General features: G+C 39.5%; 1 protein-coding gene across 2 annotated transcripts in view; it reads right to left on the bottom strand.

Moving 5' to 3' along the window:
• MON2 (MON2 homolog, regulator of endosome-to-Golgi trafficking) overlaps nucleotides 1-14,580 on the bottom strand; it is a 110,377-nt gene extending 95,797 nt beyond the window's left edge. For both annotated transcript variants that reach the window (XM_039256216.1, XM_039256217.1), the window contains exon 1: nucleotides 14,069-14,580. In XM_039256216.1, the coding sequence (XP_039112147.1) occupies nucleotides 14,069-14,179 (111 nt within the window). In that variant the 5' untranslated portion in view covers nucleotides 14,180-14,580. The remainder of the gene's footprint in view (nucleotides 1-14,068) is intronic.
• Nucleotides 14,581-17,859: the final 3,279 nt, after the last annotated feature.

The raw sequence follows: 17,859 nt of genomic DNA, 5'->3' as shown, positions 1-17,859 counted from the left end.
GAACATATTGGGTTAAATTATATATTATTAAAATTAAATGCCCCTGTTTCTTTTTACTTTTTTAATGCAATTTAAAATTACACATATGGATTGCATCTGTGGTCCACAATTTATTTCTATTGGACAGTGCTGACATATAACATTGATATATAACTTCCATCACAAAAACTCAGAACATTTTTACTATCAAGAAACATGTCTATTTTATACTTATACTGGTCTCCAAAAATAATATATCAATATTCATAAGCTATATGTCTAAATTGTCCTATTAATTTGCTTTCTTGCTCATTTATTTTGTCATCTCTTACTGCTTGCTAAGGGACACGAGGCAGCAGGTTCTAAAAGTTTAAAAATAATTATGGAATAACACCAATGTCCTATTGGTTCTTAGTTTGAAGACCAGTTGATTAAAATAAATAACACATTGTAGGCTATCCTATGTATAGCAAACCTTTGTCATTTCGTTGGCTTCCAAGCATGTCAAGTCCTTGCCTGGTTGCAATTTCCCAACTTCATGAGTTTTGGTGCAAGATGGAGCTTATCTCCCACTATTAAAAACTGAAAATGTCACATACTTGCATTTCCCACATGCCCTGGCAGCTTCTTCTAATCCAAACAGACACACCTATCAGGGATTTTGAATATGGAGGCTAATGACAAAGAAAAGCAAAGACAAGACAGAATTCTTTCTGATGACAGCAGTAGTTGAGGTTACATCTAGTTTCCAAGGGCAGTAACAGCAGCAGAACCAGTAGCGGCTTGGAGTGGCCAGTGCAATCGGAGGTATCCAGTCACTCAGCAGAGAACAGCAGGTTCTAGCTGTTCAGCTTCTCTTTGTTTCTGTACTTTTTCTAAAGTCCACCCCATCTAGCCTTTACCAATTATGTGAGCCACTTAATATAATATTAGTAAATTTCATATCTGCTTAAATCAGCCAGTCAGCTTTCACTACTCACAACTAAGAAGGCCTTGCTTCTACAACTTTAAGAAATGGAAATGTCCTAAATTAAATGAACATGGCTACAAGCAGAAATATAGTAAAATAAATTACTTCAGAGAAAGGTTATTGACTTTCTGATAATTTGGGGAGAGTACATATTAGAGACACCAAGAAGCTAAAAAAAAGTCCTGATGCCCAGGTTGTAATACATTCGAAGGAATGCCACTGGGAATGAGGGAGGCACCAGTATTTTTTCAAATCTTCAGGTGAGTCCAATATGCAACAAAATTTAGAAGACAACTAAAATAATGTAGGCAAAAGATGATGGTGGATAAGCCCAAGGTAACAGCGACTGAAATGGTAAGAAGTTAGATTCTGAACACATTTTGAAGATGTACAAACCATAGCACATTTATAATAAAGATTTGAAGGGAAAAAAAATAAGACAAAACAAGCAAATAAAAAATTCAAGAACACTGAAATTATTATCTATACTTTGTTATACTCACACATCCCATCTCAAACTCTGTTGGGTTTGTTACAGGGCCACTCTGTGGTCACTGAGATTTCTTCTATCATCATTTGCAACTTCCCGTCTTCACTATAACCCTATGTACCCCGGATATATTCAAATTCAGTATTTCTTTCCACTTCATTGTCGACAAAAATTGGTCAGACTGAACCATCATAAATACCAATGTCACCTGTCCTGACTTTCAGGAATTCTAGCTAGCCTAACCTTCTTAACAGGTTCCAAAATCAGTCCTATGGCATGCTACATGCTAGAGGTCAGTAAAAGATTTCAAATTTGCCAGACACTGTTTTGATTTCCTGAGATAAATTAAGAGTCAACTCATGTCTCTGTCATAAATAAGTATAAATAAATAAGTTGTAAGGAGTATAAAATATTTAACAATTATATTTACACATAGACACAATAAGGAAAAGGAATAAGAACAAATTTTTAAGTATAATAGTTCCAAAGTAGTGTTTTAAATATAACCAGTATTTTCATTCCTAAACACACCAAAAAAATATCACCAAAGGACTATTTGTTGCCTTAGATATAATTAGACCTATCACATGTAGTTCCTCATTTTTTACATGCAGGTTTCTACTCTCAAACTTTGAAACTGTAACATGTTATTCTCTAGGCACCTTGTGTTGCTGGAAAGTTTCAATATCAATGTTTATTGACAACACATGTATATCAGGGTCTGTCTAACCACTGAAGTCTTACTTCACACCAAAGCCTAACTACATCTTCAATAGTGTCTCCTATAAATGGAAGTATTCAGACTCAGATTTCCTTCTATTTATCAAGGACAGTCTATGTGAAAAAGAGTCTTTAACTTCTTGCTTTGAACTTATCCCCTACCCTAAACAGATATCTTGTATATCCATAGGTAAACTACTCAATTATAAACATAGTTATTTTTTTGAATTGGTTCTCATGCATAAAATATTTAAAAAAAAAAAAAAAAAAGGAGAAGTTGACCAAAAAAAAAGAAAATGTCAGTTCTGTGGACTGGATAGAGATGACATAGGTAAGGTAGGTAGTCTACTCTCTCTATTCCTGGGAGCAATCTGTGAGTTTGGGAAAAATACCACAAGTCTTAAATACACTGCAGTATTTAATGCTTCTTACTCTTAAAATTAATCTCTCTCAAGAAAAATCTTTTGTTTTCAAGATTCTTTGAATACCCAAATAGACCTTCACCAGGGACTTTGCATATGGAGGCTAGTGGCACAAAAGAACAGGGACAAGAGGGAATGTGGACTCTCTTCCAAGACTGTCTAGAGTATCTTTGACCTCACTTCTCACTCAATAAACAAACTCTTCCTGGGCAAAAATAATTCCATGGTTTCAATTACTTTCTAAATGGTGAAGACTTCCAAATTATATTCCTGTCTCCTAAACTATAGGACTTAGTAATCTAAATGTTTAAAAGGCACCTTAAATTCCCAACAGACACATGAAATGATGCTCAGCATCCCTCCTCATCAGGGAAATACAAATCAAAACCACACTAAGATACCACCTCATGCCGGTCAGAGTGGCTAAAATAAGCAGATCAGAGAACTCTAGATGCTGGCGAGGATGTGGAGATACGGGCACCCTCCTACACTGTTGTGGGAATGTAAACTGGTACAGCCCCTCTGGAAAACAGTGTGGAGGTTCCTCAAAAAATTAACAATAGAACTCCCCTAGGACCCAGCAATAGCACTGCTAGGAATTTACCCAAGGGATACAGGAGTGCTGATGCATAGGAGCACATGTACCCCAATGTTCATAGCAGCACTCTCAACAATAGCCAAAACATGGAAAGAGCCTACGTGTCCATCAACGGACGAATGGATCAAGAAGATGTGGTTTATCTATACCATGGAATACTACATGGCAATGAGAAACAATGAAATCTGGCCATGTGTAGCAACATGGATGGACCTTGAGGGTGTTATGCTGAGCGAAATAAGTCAGGCAGAGAAGGACAGATACCATATGTTTGCACGTATAGGAGGATTAGGAGGAACTTGACGGAGGAACAAGGGGGAGAAGAAGGGGGAAAATATTGAGGGAGAGGGAGAAAGGCAAACCATGAGAGACTCTTGAATGCTGCGAACAAACTGAGGACTGATGGATGTGGGGGGGAGAGGGGAGATGGGCATGGAAGAGGGCACATGTGGGGATGAGCACTGGGTGTTATATGGAAACCAACTTGACAATAAACTATTAGTAAAAAAAAAAAAAAAAAAAAAAAGGCACCTTAAATACTCAAAATAGGTATCATCATCCTGTCACCCCCTCCACACACTTCCACTTCAGGCCCAGAAAAACTTGTTTCTTCTACAATTTCCTACTTTTCTTAACAGCAGCAGCATTCATTCAGCCACTGACTAGACATCAGGGGTTTCTCTCTCATCCCACAAATCGTATCAGCCATAAAGGCTATGTAGTGAACATATCTTGTCCCCTTTCTTTTCAAATCCAACTTCTGCACCTTCATTCAAACTGCTGGGGCTCCTGGCTGGCTCAATCGATTGGGTGTCTGACTTATGGGTTGGAGCCCTGAATCAGGCTCTGTGCTGACAGCTTGGAGCCTGGAGCCTACTTTGGATTGTGTCTCCCTCTCTCTATGACCCTCTCCAACTCACACTTTGTCTTTCTCAAAAATAAACAAACATTAAAAAAAAAAAAAAAACACTTGTTACCAACCTAAACCAAGAGATTTCTGGGCTTACTTACGATCTTGCCCTCCATTCACTCACTGACTCAACTTTTCACTATCCCTACTAGTGTTTCTCAAAACTGAAGTTTAAGGACTTCCTTTAAAAAAATCATGAACCTACCCAGTTACTGATAATTTTAAATATGTATAAATAAAATTAGGAATAAATTTCTGTTTTTATAGCTCTTAAAATATAAAACCAACAAATTCACAAGTTATATACAAACCAAATTAACACTAATATGACAAATAATGCTCTGCTGAAATTAAACCACTGCTCACAAAATGAAGATAATTGTAAGCTTAAAGAGCAGGCTCTCTTGCTTTTGGTACTATAAGAAATTCTTCTATCAATTCGTTTCTCTGGCAGGGATCAAAAAGCCTCTTCATCTTTGTGGGCTGTGTATGGCTTGTAGCGGTTAACACTTCATCCCACTCACCTAGCTACATGTGTGTTCCTCCATTCTGGCTATAAGCCCTATCAGGACTAGAAATCTATTCCATTTGTCACTCCATATTACTAATGCCTATCACAGTGCCTGGCATAAAGGAGCCACATGAAGGGAAAAATCCAGAGGAACTCTGACCCAGAGATGTACAAGGCCATGAGGGCTACAGGTCCACTTCTCTGCCATTCTCTTGGTTCTGTCCTGTTCCATGGGTAGGTTCATCCCTATTAGGCCACTTCCAATTTTGCCAATAAAAACAGTTGCAGCCATTCTACATTTCACAATTTTATATGACGCTGTCTAGTAGAGAAAGGCCTCTTTCAGCAGCTTTTAGAAAGAGGAAACCCCTTGTCCAGGAGCACTCACTGGCATTATGTAACTTCGGCAGAAATGAAGGTGGGGATGGTGGCAGTGGGGAGGGTTTAAATTGGATTAAACTAATCAAAGTACCCTAACTGAAGGAATGAGATTAATTCATCTCAATCCAAAGGTTTAGAAATGAAAGTCAAGTACCACCTACTACTGAAGGAAGCAAGAGGGAATGGATGCTAGGGAGGGAATTAATAAATGTCTAATACTTGTACTAATAACAATTTTACAATAATAAAATAATTAATATTGCTTCCCTTCATCAAAGCTCCTATGCTGTTTTTTTTCCTATGTTGTCTTTAAATATATATATACACTTTTCACATCTATGAAAGTAGACCTCAAAATCAGTACAAATTTACCAAAGGTCCAAATGAATGATTTACTTATATGAAACAAGAGCTAAAGTATTAATGTGAAATTAAAGTTAACAGCAACTTAGATCCAAAAAATGTACTCATAAGATATCAGGGAGGTATAAAGCTGCCTAAAGACTTAGGATTTTAGATGTCAGATAAAAGTTAAAAAACTAAAATGAAGTCCACACTTGGGAATAAGGGGATCTGGGACATTCCCTAGAGGACAATATGCTCATAAAATAACTAATATACTGAAATCAATATGATTTTCTTCATAACATATAGTTTATAACCCCAAACTCTGAAAGATATATACCTACAGGGCATCCTCTCAAACCCTCTGATCTGGCACCTGGGTGGCTCAGTTAAGCATATGACTCTTGATTTCCACTCAAAGCATGATCTCATGGTTGTGAGACGAGAGTCCCATGGAGCCCAGGTTAGGCTCCACACTGGACATGGAGCCTACTTAAGATTCTCTCTCTCCCTCTCCCTCTCTCTCTCTGCCATTCCCCAGCTCCACCCATGGGCACACTTACACTGTCTCAAAAAAAAAAAAAAAAACTGCCCCCAAACAAACAAAAAAGCCCAACCAAACAACAACCACCACCACCACCACCACCACCACCAAACCCTGGCTTCTATGAAACAAACAAATGTTCTTTAACATATCAAAGACTGAAATGCAGGGCACTGATTTTGGCTCAAGTCATAATCTCAAGGTTCATGAGATGGAGCCCCAGGTTGGGCTCTGTAAGCTGAGAACCTGCTTAGGAGTCTCTCTTTCCCTCTCTCTGCCCTTCCCCAGTGCTCTTTCTCCCTCTCAAAATAAGTAAACTTTAAAAATGCAGATTATATGCGGATAGCTAAAAATATATATGTGGCATTCCTATATATATATATATGGTATCCCCGTTCTTAAAGTAAGTAGTTACTTTTTAACTTAAAAAAGTTAAAAAGGTGCTATTTGGACCCCCCCCAAAACCCTAAAATAACAAAACAGAAGGTAAAATATAAGAGTAACAAGGAAATAACTTATAAAATAAGTTTAAATGAAAGTTAAGAAAAGAGAGGAAAACATATTAGCTTAAAAATCTGGGCAGGAGCTGTTAATTGTTTTTGCTCTAACAACTACTAGTACATGGCACACAGTAGGTACTCAGAAACGATTTCATGAACAAATGAATGAAGGGAACACGGAGAGAAATTAGAAAATTATCTGTAAAGTTAATTTATTCATGCAACAAATGGATGAGAAACATTGAAAGTGGGATTAAATGAAAGGTAGGATTTTAATTTAAAAAGACAGAAGGTAGGGCGCCTGGGTGACTCAGTCAGTTGAGCATCTGACTTAGACTCAGGTCATGATCTCACGGTTTGTGAGTTCGAACCCCAAATCAAGCTCATTGCTGTAAGCGCAGAGCCCACTTTGGATCCTCTGTCCCCTGCTCACGCTCTCTCAAAAATGAATAAATGTTTATTAAAAAAAAAAAATGATATGAGGACGTGATTCTGGGCCAGCAAAAGGAACCTCAGAAGCATGGAAGAGGGGAGTAGTATGACATATTTGGAAAATAAACAGCAGGCAATACACCTTGGCTACGGTACAAAGGCATATGAGGAAAAACTGAAGATGATGAAGCCAGAATGGAAGGTTGGGATGATCAAGGAGGGTCTCAAATGCTATACTAAGGGTTCCTGTAAGTACAGAGTAGCTGCTGAGAGTTTCTGATCTGCTTAAATATATCAGGCTAGTGGTTACATATAGAATGGTTTTTCTTTTAATGGTTATTTATTTTTGAAAGAGAGAGAGAGAGAGAGAAGGCAAGGGGCAGAGAGAAAGGAAGACACAGAATTCAAAGCAGGTTCCAGGCTCTGAACTGTCAGCAAAAAGTCTGACAAAAGGCTCGAACTCAAAACCATGAGATCATGACCTGAGCCAAAGTGAGACACTCAACCGACTGAGCCACCCAAGCACCCCAACATATAGAATGATTTACTTTTTGTGCCATTAATGCATATTAACAGCCCAGCATTTGAAATTTGGTACTAAAACAATAAGCTGAGAACAGAAAAAAGAAGTGGATATAGGAAACTACAAAGTGGGAAGGAATAGCTGAGAATGAATAAAGAGAGGTGAGGGGGAGAAGATAGTCAAATGCAACAAAGGTAAGCAACAGTGATAAACGCCATTAACAGAATAAGTGAAATAGGGGTAAAGGGCAAATTTTGAGGCAAATAAGTTCAATTACAAAAAGTCCCATGTCAAGTATGGTAAAGATATTCTGGTGGGATGTGTTTAACAGACAGCTGGAACACAGGTCTACACTCAGGAAAGCAAGCAGAGTCCGCGGAGTAGATTTTGGAGTCATCAGTATCAGGGCAAGGCCAGCAGCAGGGGGTAAGTAGATGGCAGTAATGAGAGATGAGCATGCAGAAGAGGCCTGAAAACCTAACTTGGGATACACTTCTACATAACCATGAGGAGAAGGAATACTGAAAGAGAGGGAGAAACGAGAAAGTAGAGTGCTACAAACATCAAAATGAGAGAATGGCAACATGGAAAGAATGATGACTAGAAACAAATAATGAAGCAAGGCAGACAAATGGAACAATGATAAAAACAAGGTAAGTATGTTCTGAAGGCATTTTGCAGCATGATATAACTGAGAGGAGTTCAAGGATGCACAGGGAGCCACATCCTAGTTCTTCCACTTTCTAGATCTACTAACTTGTGCAAGTTTCTGAGCCAAGAGGAAACCCTAATTTCCTCATCTATAAAATTAAAATACCATCTAGTAATAAAGTGAATGGATGCAAAGTCTCTAGCCTTATGGAAATACAATACTTTACTCAACAATGAGTTAACTTCATAAAGATAAAGGCAGTCTCTCATTCATTTTTATATTTCTTGCCATGCTTTATACTTAAGAAACTAATAAATTTCTATTAAATTATAACAGTGATAGCAAAACCTAGTGTTTTGCACATGACTGAAAATAGGCTATGCTTATATAAAAGAAAAAAGAAAAATCATTCCATTTTTAGAATATGTCTTCCTTTTTGGTTTATGAGCCAGATCAATGTCCTTTTTTCTTCTATATCACCAAAGCACATTGCAAAGCAAATAATCAATACATTTGACTAAAATATGTTTCCACTGATCTTTGTTCATTCATTTTCTTCACAAAAGTAAAAATGTAATGGTCAAAAACTTAGTAAAAAAATAAACTATTATGCTTTATATTTTAACAATAAATTTCACTGGTTATGGCACTTTCAGAAGTGTATAATAAATGTTATAGAATAACCAAAACCTTTTTAAAGAAATCTCACTGTAAAATGCTCTTAGAATTCTGTAATAATCTAGCAAAATTTTCCTCAAAGTCCTAGTGAAAAAGTTACACTTCTATATTCTTGAAGTAACATCTAAATAAAGGTCAAAGGACACTTGCACATCTAACACAATTATCTAAAACTGCATTATATAGGAAAGTAGTCTTTACCAAAATGACTTCTCACTCCTTACCATACTTGTCATTATTTATGTGGCTGGTGTTGGCATTTTTAATAACTTATGAAAATTAACATTTCATTATATAAAACATCAACTTATTCTATTATGCTTATGAGAGAAAGAACACAATTGGTTGTGTCATGAGTAAATTTGTCCAACCAATGTCAACAGAAAAACAACAACAACAACAACGTACTGTATAAAATACTAAACCAAAACAGTTCCCAACTGAGCATGTAATAAACATTATCCAGTCCTCATTTTTCACTCTCACAAGGTCCTGAAAATGAGATCTTCTCCCTACCAGAAGAGCCAAGTGGACTTGGTCCTCAATCCCCAAATAGCTGGTTAAAGGGAGACTCTTGTCATGGTTAATAAAAGGCATCTCTTTCAGCAAACTAATACATAAAAACACTGGGCACTGAGGAACTCTACCACAAGAACTTCTGCTTTTTAAGGCAAAAACCCCTCCCTCCCAACCAAGTTCTGTCAAGCCCAAATATACAAGGGGAAACAAAGTACACTATGTGGGATGACTACTTGCACTTTTTTATTACTTACACCCTTACTGATTCCATCTCACTAAAAAAGAGAGAGAAAATCCATTCCATCTCAACTCAAATGATCTTCATTCACTTCCTTTTCTACCACCCAGTCCCTGGACTTCATCATTCTCTAGTGCAGCATGACTTGGCAATCTGAAATCCAATATCCCCTTACCTTGCCAATCCCTGTCCTTCTAGCTCTCCTACTCAGCTCCACTGCTCTTTGATTAAATCGGTGCTGCTAGTCCCTTAACCCTTCCATCTTCTTCCAATCAAAGTTTTATGGATTTCCTTTTTTAGAATTACAACACAGATCTCACAATCTATCATCATTTCAACTACTTTTCCTGCCAAGACTCTTTAGTGTCCCAAATTAATTTCTCCTCCACTTCTCCAAAGCGATCCACTCCTCCCCTCAAACTTTCTACCCCCACTCCTTTCATCACTAACTGTTCCCGGCAATAAGCTTGTTTGCTACCTTACTAAGAACAGAGGCCATAGGCCAAACTCTCTACAACTTCCTATCTCTCTACAATGTCCCCTCTTCAAATTGATCACATTCAAACTCTTTTTTTTTCCTTTCCTCTGTCAGAAGAAAATATGTTCCTTCTCACATTCAAAGCCAGTTCATTTACTTATGCCCTTGAAACTCCAGCTTCTCAGGGACCTTGCTCTACCATGTATTCCCTTTCTCTCCCATATCCTTAACCTTAGTCAGTGAGATGCCTCTTTCCCTTTCTTGCTGATGTTTCCCAAAGTTCCTTCTTTGGCCCTGATACTCTCATTCTATACACTGTTCCAGACCCATCCTATCTACTCTTACGGTTTCTACTATCATATATAAACTGATACTCCTAAATCTGAAATTCTAGACCATCTCCTTAAGCCCAAACCATCATTTTCAAATACCTACTGGTCAGTTCGACTTGATGTCACACATAAAGCACACTTATTATATTCATGACTACTCACTTTGCCCCAAAACATCACCTCCTCTTACATTCCTTCTCTTAGTGATCTACCCAGTTTCCCAAGCCAGAACATGGGAGGCATCATAGATTTCTTTCTCTATGTTATATAAAGGTCACTATGCCCTGATCATTTAACCTGCTAAGTCTCTTTTTAATCCATATTGTCTCTTTCACACATGACTACCACAAGGCAAGCAAACTCCCATTTACCTCTACTGCTACCTCAACAAAGGCAATCATCACTCTTTAAAATTTACTCTTTGCCTCAATCTTAGTCCCCTCTAATTCCTTCTTTCCATCAATACTGTTATGGAAATGTTACTAAATACGAATTTGATATTATTCCTTCTCTTAAAAAGCTTTAATGGCTCCCAATTACCTTCAGCATGAAATGTATTTAACATGCAATACAAACATGAGCTATTTCCTCTGCCTAGAATGACCACCCCCCTTCTTCTATTGGCTAGCTTCTGTTCATCCTGTAAGACTCAACTCAAGAATTACAAACTGACATACTTCCAAACTCAGTTAGATCCCTCTCATTTGTTTCCAGAATAATGCCTGCAAACAGAAAATGACCAAAATGTTTTATTCATTAAATACATAAATATAAAGCCTCAGAGATTACTGTCTCTGAAGGCAGTGAATTTCACTTACATAGAAGCAATTTTACAAAGCATTAAAGTAATTTTTAAGGCAAAGAAAAAATTTTTCATGCAAGTATTCCAGAACAAATTAGCTAGCACACTTGTGCTAAAAAAGTTACACTGCTGAAACATGAAGATTTATATTTAAAGACTAAGAAACATAAGCAGGGAAAAAAGGGGAAGGAATGTATTGCTCTTATTTCATGACTGCTTTTATTATAAAACGACAGTAAAATTATAGCTGGTATTAAAACAATTTAATATACAAAGGATAGATTTATAAATGAAAACAAGTTAAAAAAAAAAAAACCATGTAGAAAATCCAAAGAAGTATCAATAAATAAGGCACTATCCTTTATCAATACTCTTTACTTCTGTAAGCAACCATGATCAAAAAAGGAGGAATTACTAGAAACTTAAACACTAAATAAATATAGATGGCATCACTTCATTCTACCTTGTTTAAAAAGTACTGGAAGGGCGCCTAGGTGGCTCAGTAAGTTAAGTGTCCGACTTTGGCTCAGGTTATGATCTAACAGTTCGTGGGTTCGAGCCCCGCATCAGGCTTGCTGTTGTCAGCCCAGAGCTCGGAGCCTGCTTTGGATTCAGTGTCTGCCCCTCTCTCCACTTGCACTCTCTCTCTCTCTCTCTCTCAAAAATAAATAAACATTAAAAATTTAAAAAAAGGTACTGGAGAAGGAGACCTCCCTTCCAAAGCACATATACAATTACCTCTGTAAGTTCTTAAGTACCCTTATAAGAAGTTCAGAAGTGGGGCACCGGGATGGCTCAACCAGTTGGGTATCCGACTTCAGCTCAGGTCATAATCTCACAGTTCGACAGTTTTCAGTCCCTCAAGCCTGCTTTGGATTCTGTGTCTCCCTCTCTCTGCCCCTCTCCAACTCACACTCTGTCTCTTTCTCTCTCTCAAAAATAAATAAACATTTAAAAAATTTTTTAAATAAAAAGAAGTTCAGAAGAAGTATTTTTCAAATAATAACTGTGAAGATATTGGGAGAGTGTTACCTAGCAAACTAGTATACAGATGAAAAACTTCGTATACCTAGAAAGGCTCTGCCTTGGGGCGCCTGGGGTGGCTCAGTAGGTTAAGCATCTGACTTCAGCTCAAGTTATGATCTCTCTGTTTATGGTTTCAAGCCCCACGTTGGGCTCTGTGCTGGGAGTTCTGAGCCTGGAGCCTGCTTCGGATTCTGTGTCTCCCTCTCTGCACCTCCCCTTGCTTACGATCTCTCAAAAATAAACAAACGTCAAAAAAAAAAAAAAAAAAAAAAGTCTTTTCCTTAAGGTCTGCCAAGTACCATCTTCTCCTCATCCCCAAAATAAATAAAACTAAAAACTAAAAAACTAAAAACTTCTTTGGCCAATGTCCAAGTAAAAGAGCTAATGAGCTTTATTTAAAGTTCCTAGATTAAATGGACTGAGTTCTAGGACTCTGTAAGTTACCTGTTTGGAATTCTGAATGCATTTTCTAAAAGAAATAATGTCATAAATGGCAATTAAATTCTCAAGCAAGTCCACAAAGGCCTTTATGTGTAATATAGAGGAATCCGGTTTATATATAAATTATAAGAGATGGGAACAGTCAGTTCTATAAATTATTAATATTATAAATGAACAGCCTAATTCTTTAAAATTCTTTTATTACAAAGAATTTCTCTTACAATTAGAACAGCCTAATTCTTTAAAATTCTTTAAAACTGTTTAATTCTTTAAAATTACTTATAACTTTCAACAGAAAATGACACAGAGAAAATGAAAATTGATATCACAAGCTATTGAGTATCTGAAATAAAATACATGACAAAAGCCATCTTTCCAAAAGCAGCACATCAGGTTTCCATTATTGGGTAATATTTGCTTACTTTATTAGAGAAATACTAGATCGAGCATGTTGAAAACTGATGAAACCAAAAGCACTTACAAAAAAGTTAAGATTCCTTGGAACCCTAAAATGCAAACTTGATTAAGTTTTAATTACAAAACCTTTATATAGGCAAAACATTTAAATTAATATGAAAACATCCCAAAACCCTTACTAAACTTCTAGTGAATGCTAAATAGTATAAAATTACTGGTATGTTAAACTACATATGTAAAAGTGAAAATAATTGCTTTTACAAATATTTCACTGAAATATCTTATTTCAGACATGAGAAAGGAAATTGGGAAGCATTTTTAAAACGTTTAATAAGAGAAATAAAATGGCATCTTAAGAGAAAAAACTGAATAGTGACTAAATGTCAAAATTTTCAATTTAGGAAATACATGGAGAATTTAATTCATGTATATTATTAACTGGAGCCTCTTTAATAATACCCTTTTTGCTCTGACGACTTCACCTTCATAACCTAATACGTCCACCCTTTATCGTTATGTACACAGGAAAGAAAACTGAAGCTCAAAGGGGTTAATATGTACTGATGTATTGCAAGGTGCATTGGATTTGACTTTAAACCCAAACTTCCCACTAAAGTATTGCTAATAACAAGGCTTAACATGATTTTTGTGGGTCTTCACTATTTGTCCCAAGTTAAGTGGCTGAATATTAATACTTCGTGGCACTGACAGTCAAGCTGCGTGACACAAGACAACAAGGAAAGCTACTTCCCTTTGAGCTATACACACTATAAACGTGAGGAGCACAGATTTCACCCCAACGATGAACACTAGTTTTAGAAGCAACAAATGTTAAGTTTTTCGATTCTGGCTTGGCCAGTTTCAAGTTTGAAAAAGGCCAGGAAAGAAGAGGGTAAGATACATTGGGCTGAACTCTCTGCATCGGGTCCCTCCGCGAACTTCATTCCTGAACCCGGGGGACAGTAGAGACAATCAAAGCTCCCCAGACGTCTCCGAAGGAAACTATAAAGAGCGCTTGTGGAACAACCCACCGACAGCAAATCTGAAAAGGTGGGGGCCACATTAAAATCAGACAGGACAGGAGTTTGGGAGCGAAGGACTGGATCTAAGAGGACCAGACATGCTCACCGTGCCTTCTCCCGAAGTCGCCCAAAGCTTACCTCTTTGACAGGTGGGAATTTCTTCTTGCATTCCAGGGACAAGGCCCGTAAATCGCTCTGCATGTTCTCCAGCAGCTTCTTCACTGCCTCGGGGCTGTGGGTGCCAGACATGATCCACCAAACTACAAGCCAATTTGAGCGGCGCAAACGAACTCCAGCACTGGCAGCTCCTTCAGGCGACCGGCAGCTCCCTCCGAGCGCCTCCGGCCCTTTCTCAGCCCGCCTCCTGGGCTCCGCGGGGCTCGGCCCGGCCTGGACTACGAACCCACAGCGTACCCGAGCGCCCCTCGCAGCCTCCTCGCAACTCTCGCGACTGCTCTCCGAGGCGCCCCCCTCCCCGGTCGCCCCGCCCCGCTAGGCTCCACCGGCTCTCGCCGAGGAGCCCACAAGGCGGGCAGGTCCCTCCCGCTGCCGCGGTGTCTGGCCACACAGTTCGTCACCAGCCAACCTGGCAAAGAGCTTCGGCGCTAACTCCCCAAGCCCTCCAGACTCGCCGACGCCATTAGCCGAGTCGCCCACAATTCCGTGCGCGGCCGGGACACGTCAGCCGCACTTCCGGGCACCGCGGCCACCGCCCCCACCGCGGCCAACAGGGGCTGTGAGCCGCAGGCGGGGCGGGGCCGGGGGCGTGGTCACGTCCGGGGCTGGATCTGCTCCCGGCTGGGCGGCTTTCTCCAGCTCGACTTTGGGCAACCCGCTAGGCTTGGGCCACCATTTGCCCCGTTTAAATGTGCTTCTTTTTAATAGGTGACAGCTGTCGGAACGGAGCCACTCGTATATCTTGGCGAGTCTCTTAGGGTATGGTCGTGTTACATTGCATTTCGGTGTAAACAATTCGCTTCTTTTTGTATTAATCTTCATCCGTCCTGTCCCTCTTCATTTCTGCCCCCTGGAATCTCTGGGCTAGTGGCCCCAAATCAATGCCTACCTCCTGTTTTGTTTTGTTTGTTTGTTTTTCCATCTAAGTACCTAAATTGCAATTCCTCCGCAGAGTTGCACAAAGCATACTGACGCACTTACTGCGAGTAGTTATTTATTTCCTAATTTGTAAAATGGCAGAGGAAACTACCCTTGGTTCCAGACCCTCCCCTGGCTTTCCATTTCGCCCAAGGTAAAAGTCAGAATTCCTCCTTACACCTGCCAGGAGCCACGCGATCTGCCCGGCCCCTTTTACCGCCAATTTCCCAGCTAAAAGGCATTGGGATTTTTCCCCCCTCTGTTTTGTTCCCTTCTGTATCTCCAGCACTTAGAATACTCCTTGGCATATAGTAGGTGATCAATAAACATTTTAATGAATGAATACCCTACTAAAAATAGTTTTGATGCTCAAATAAGAAACCGATATAAAAGCCTTCGTTAGGTAACAAATATTGAGGGGAAAGTAAACAGAAAAATCCTCTGTGCTTCCCAAGATCTAGGTGCCTATGCTTTTGCCCAAAACACCTTGCAACCACTGAGTAGGAAGCAGAAAAGGGTAGATGGAAAGCCTGAACCAGGGTAGAGGTAGGAGATGAAGAAATGAACACCTCAGACAACGGAGCAGATGACATCTTTGCAGTATGCAGGGCAGTTGAGTGTGAGATTGTCAGAGGGTGGAAAGATTTGGCTGTAAAATAAGGCCTTGCACCACAAGTACTTTGTAAACTAAATAATTTTTTTCCTCATCTGACAAGAAGTAACGCAAGGATGGATAAAGGTAGCAGATGAGGTAATAGAGCTCTCAGAACACTAGTTTTTATCATTTGTGCCTATTGCGACTTTGGGAAATTTGATAGGTCCTATAACATAAGCTTTATGTATTAAAAACTGAATTTAGAAAACAAAATGTTAGGTAGAATATATGGCAGACATTTTTTAAAAAATTTTTTTATAATTTATTTATTTTTGAGACAGAGACAGAGCACGAGTGGGGCGAGGGGCAGAGAGAGGGAGACACAGAGTCCGAAACAGGCTCCAGGCTCTGAGCTGGCTGTCAGCACAGACCCCAACGCGGGGCACGAACCCCAACTGTGAGATCATGACTTGAGCCGAAGCCGGATGGTCAACTGACTTGGAGCCACCCAGGCTCCCCATGGCAGACATTATTCTTGATGTCCCAGGGAACTGTTAAAAATGACCCTCTTGTGGGGTGCCTGGGTGGCCCCATCTGAAGCATTCGACTTAGGCTCAGGTTATGATCTCAGGTTCACAGGTTGGAGCCCCCACGTGGGACTCTGTGCTGAGAGCTCAGAGCCTGGAGCCTGCTTCCACCTGTGTCTCCCCCTCTCTCTGCCCCTCCCCTGCTCATGCTTCGTCTCTCTCTCTCTCTCTCTCTCTCTCTCTCAAAAATAAATAAACTTTTTTTGTTAAATGATCCTCTTGGGCTGCCTCAGTCAGTTGAGCGGGATTAAGCACCTAGACTGTTGATTTCGACTCAGGTCATGATCTCAAGGTCATGGGATGGAGTTCCATTGGGCTCTGCACTGAGCATGGAGCCTGCTTAAGATTTTCATTCTCTCTCTCTGCTCTGCTCTTCACCCCCACCCGTGTCCAATCTCTCTCTCTCTTTCTGTCTCTCTCTCTCTCTCTCTCAAAAATCAAATTAAATAAATAACAAAACCAAATAGTTTTCTATGTACATATGCCCAGTGAAACTGTACTGCCACAGAAGCAAAGCATGACTTTATGCCAAAACCAACCAAGTTAGCAGGGGTAAAAATCATTCTTGATTCTACAAGTTAAGAAGTCAGCTAGGGGCGCCTGGGTGGCTCAGTCAGTTAAATGTCCGACTTGGGCTCAGGTCATGATCTCACAGCTCCTGAGTTTGAGCCCTGCGTCAGGCTCTGTGCTGACAGCTCAGAGCAAAGCCTGCTTGGAATTCTCTCTCTCTTTCTCTCTCTCAGAAAATGAATAAACATTAAAAAAATTAAAAAGATAAATAAACTTAGTTATGAACAAGCTTTAAACTTCTAGTTGAAAATTAGGAAACCCATGTCTTTTTCTTTTTTCCTAGCCTTTATGGTGAATCTTTTGGAAAATGTATTTATTTAACAATGAGCATGTATTCATGTTTAACAAGAAAACTTGTCTGACATTCTGAAATATCTGGTTCAGATAATGGTGAAATACAAACATTACTCATATTACCTTTCTAGTTGTTCAATCCCTCAGATTTCACCATTTTTCACTTATTCTCCTCTTGGACTTTTCTCTCTCCCAGCTACTCCAGAGATTAGTATTTCCCCAGAATTCTATTCTTTGCTCTCTTTTCCTTATTTTCTGGAGTAATCTTATGCACACCAACAGTTTCAATTACTACCAACCTATTTTTTTTTATTTTTTAATGTTTTATTTATTTCTGAGAGAGAGAGAGAGACAGTGTGAGTAGGGGAGGGTCAGAGAGAGAGAGAGAGAGAGAGAGAGGGAGACACAGAATCCGAAAGAGGCTCCAGGCTCTGAGCTGGCTATCATCACAGAGCCTGATGCGGGACTCGAACCCATGAACCCATGAGATCATGACCTGAGCTGAAGTAGGATACTTAACCGACTGAGCCACCCAGCGCCCCCCTCCAACCTATTTCTTTTTAATTTTTTAGTGTTTATTTTTGAGGCAGAGAGAAACAGAGCACGAGCAGGGGAAGGCCAGAGAGTGAGGGGGACACAGAATCCAAAGTAGGCTCCAGGCTCTGAGCTGTCAGCGCAAAACCCAACACTGAGTTCAAACTCACAAACTGAAATCATGACCTGAGCTGAAATCAGATGCTCAACACAGATGCTTCCTTCTCCCTCATCTGATCCTGAAGTATTACCAA

This window comes from Hyaena hyaena, unplaced genomic scaffold (genome assembly GCF_003009895.1).
Source record: "Hyaena hyaena isolate Hyena2069 unplaced genomic scaffold, ASM300989v1 scaffold_565, whole genome shotgun sequence".
NCBI classification, from domain to species: domain Eukaryota; kingdom Metazoa; phylum Chordata; class Mammalia; order Carnivora; family Hyaenidae; genus Hyaena; species Hyaena hyaena.
Note: the sequence above shows the minus strand (reverse complement) of the source record. Positions and strands in the feature narration are given on the sequence as shown.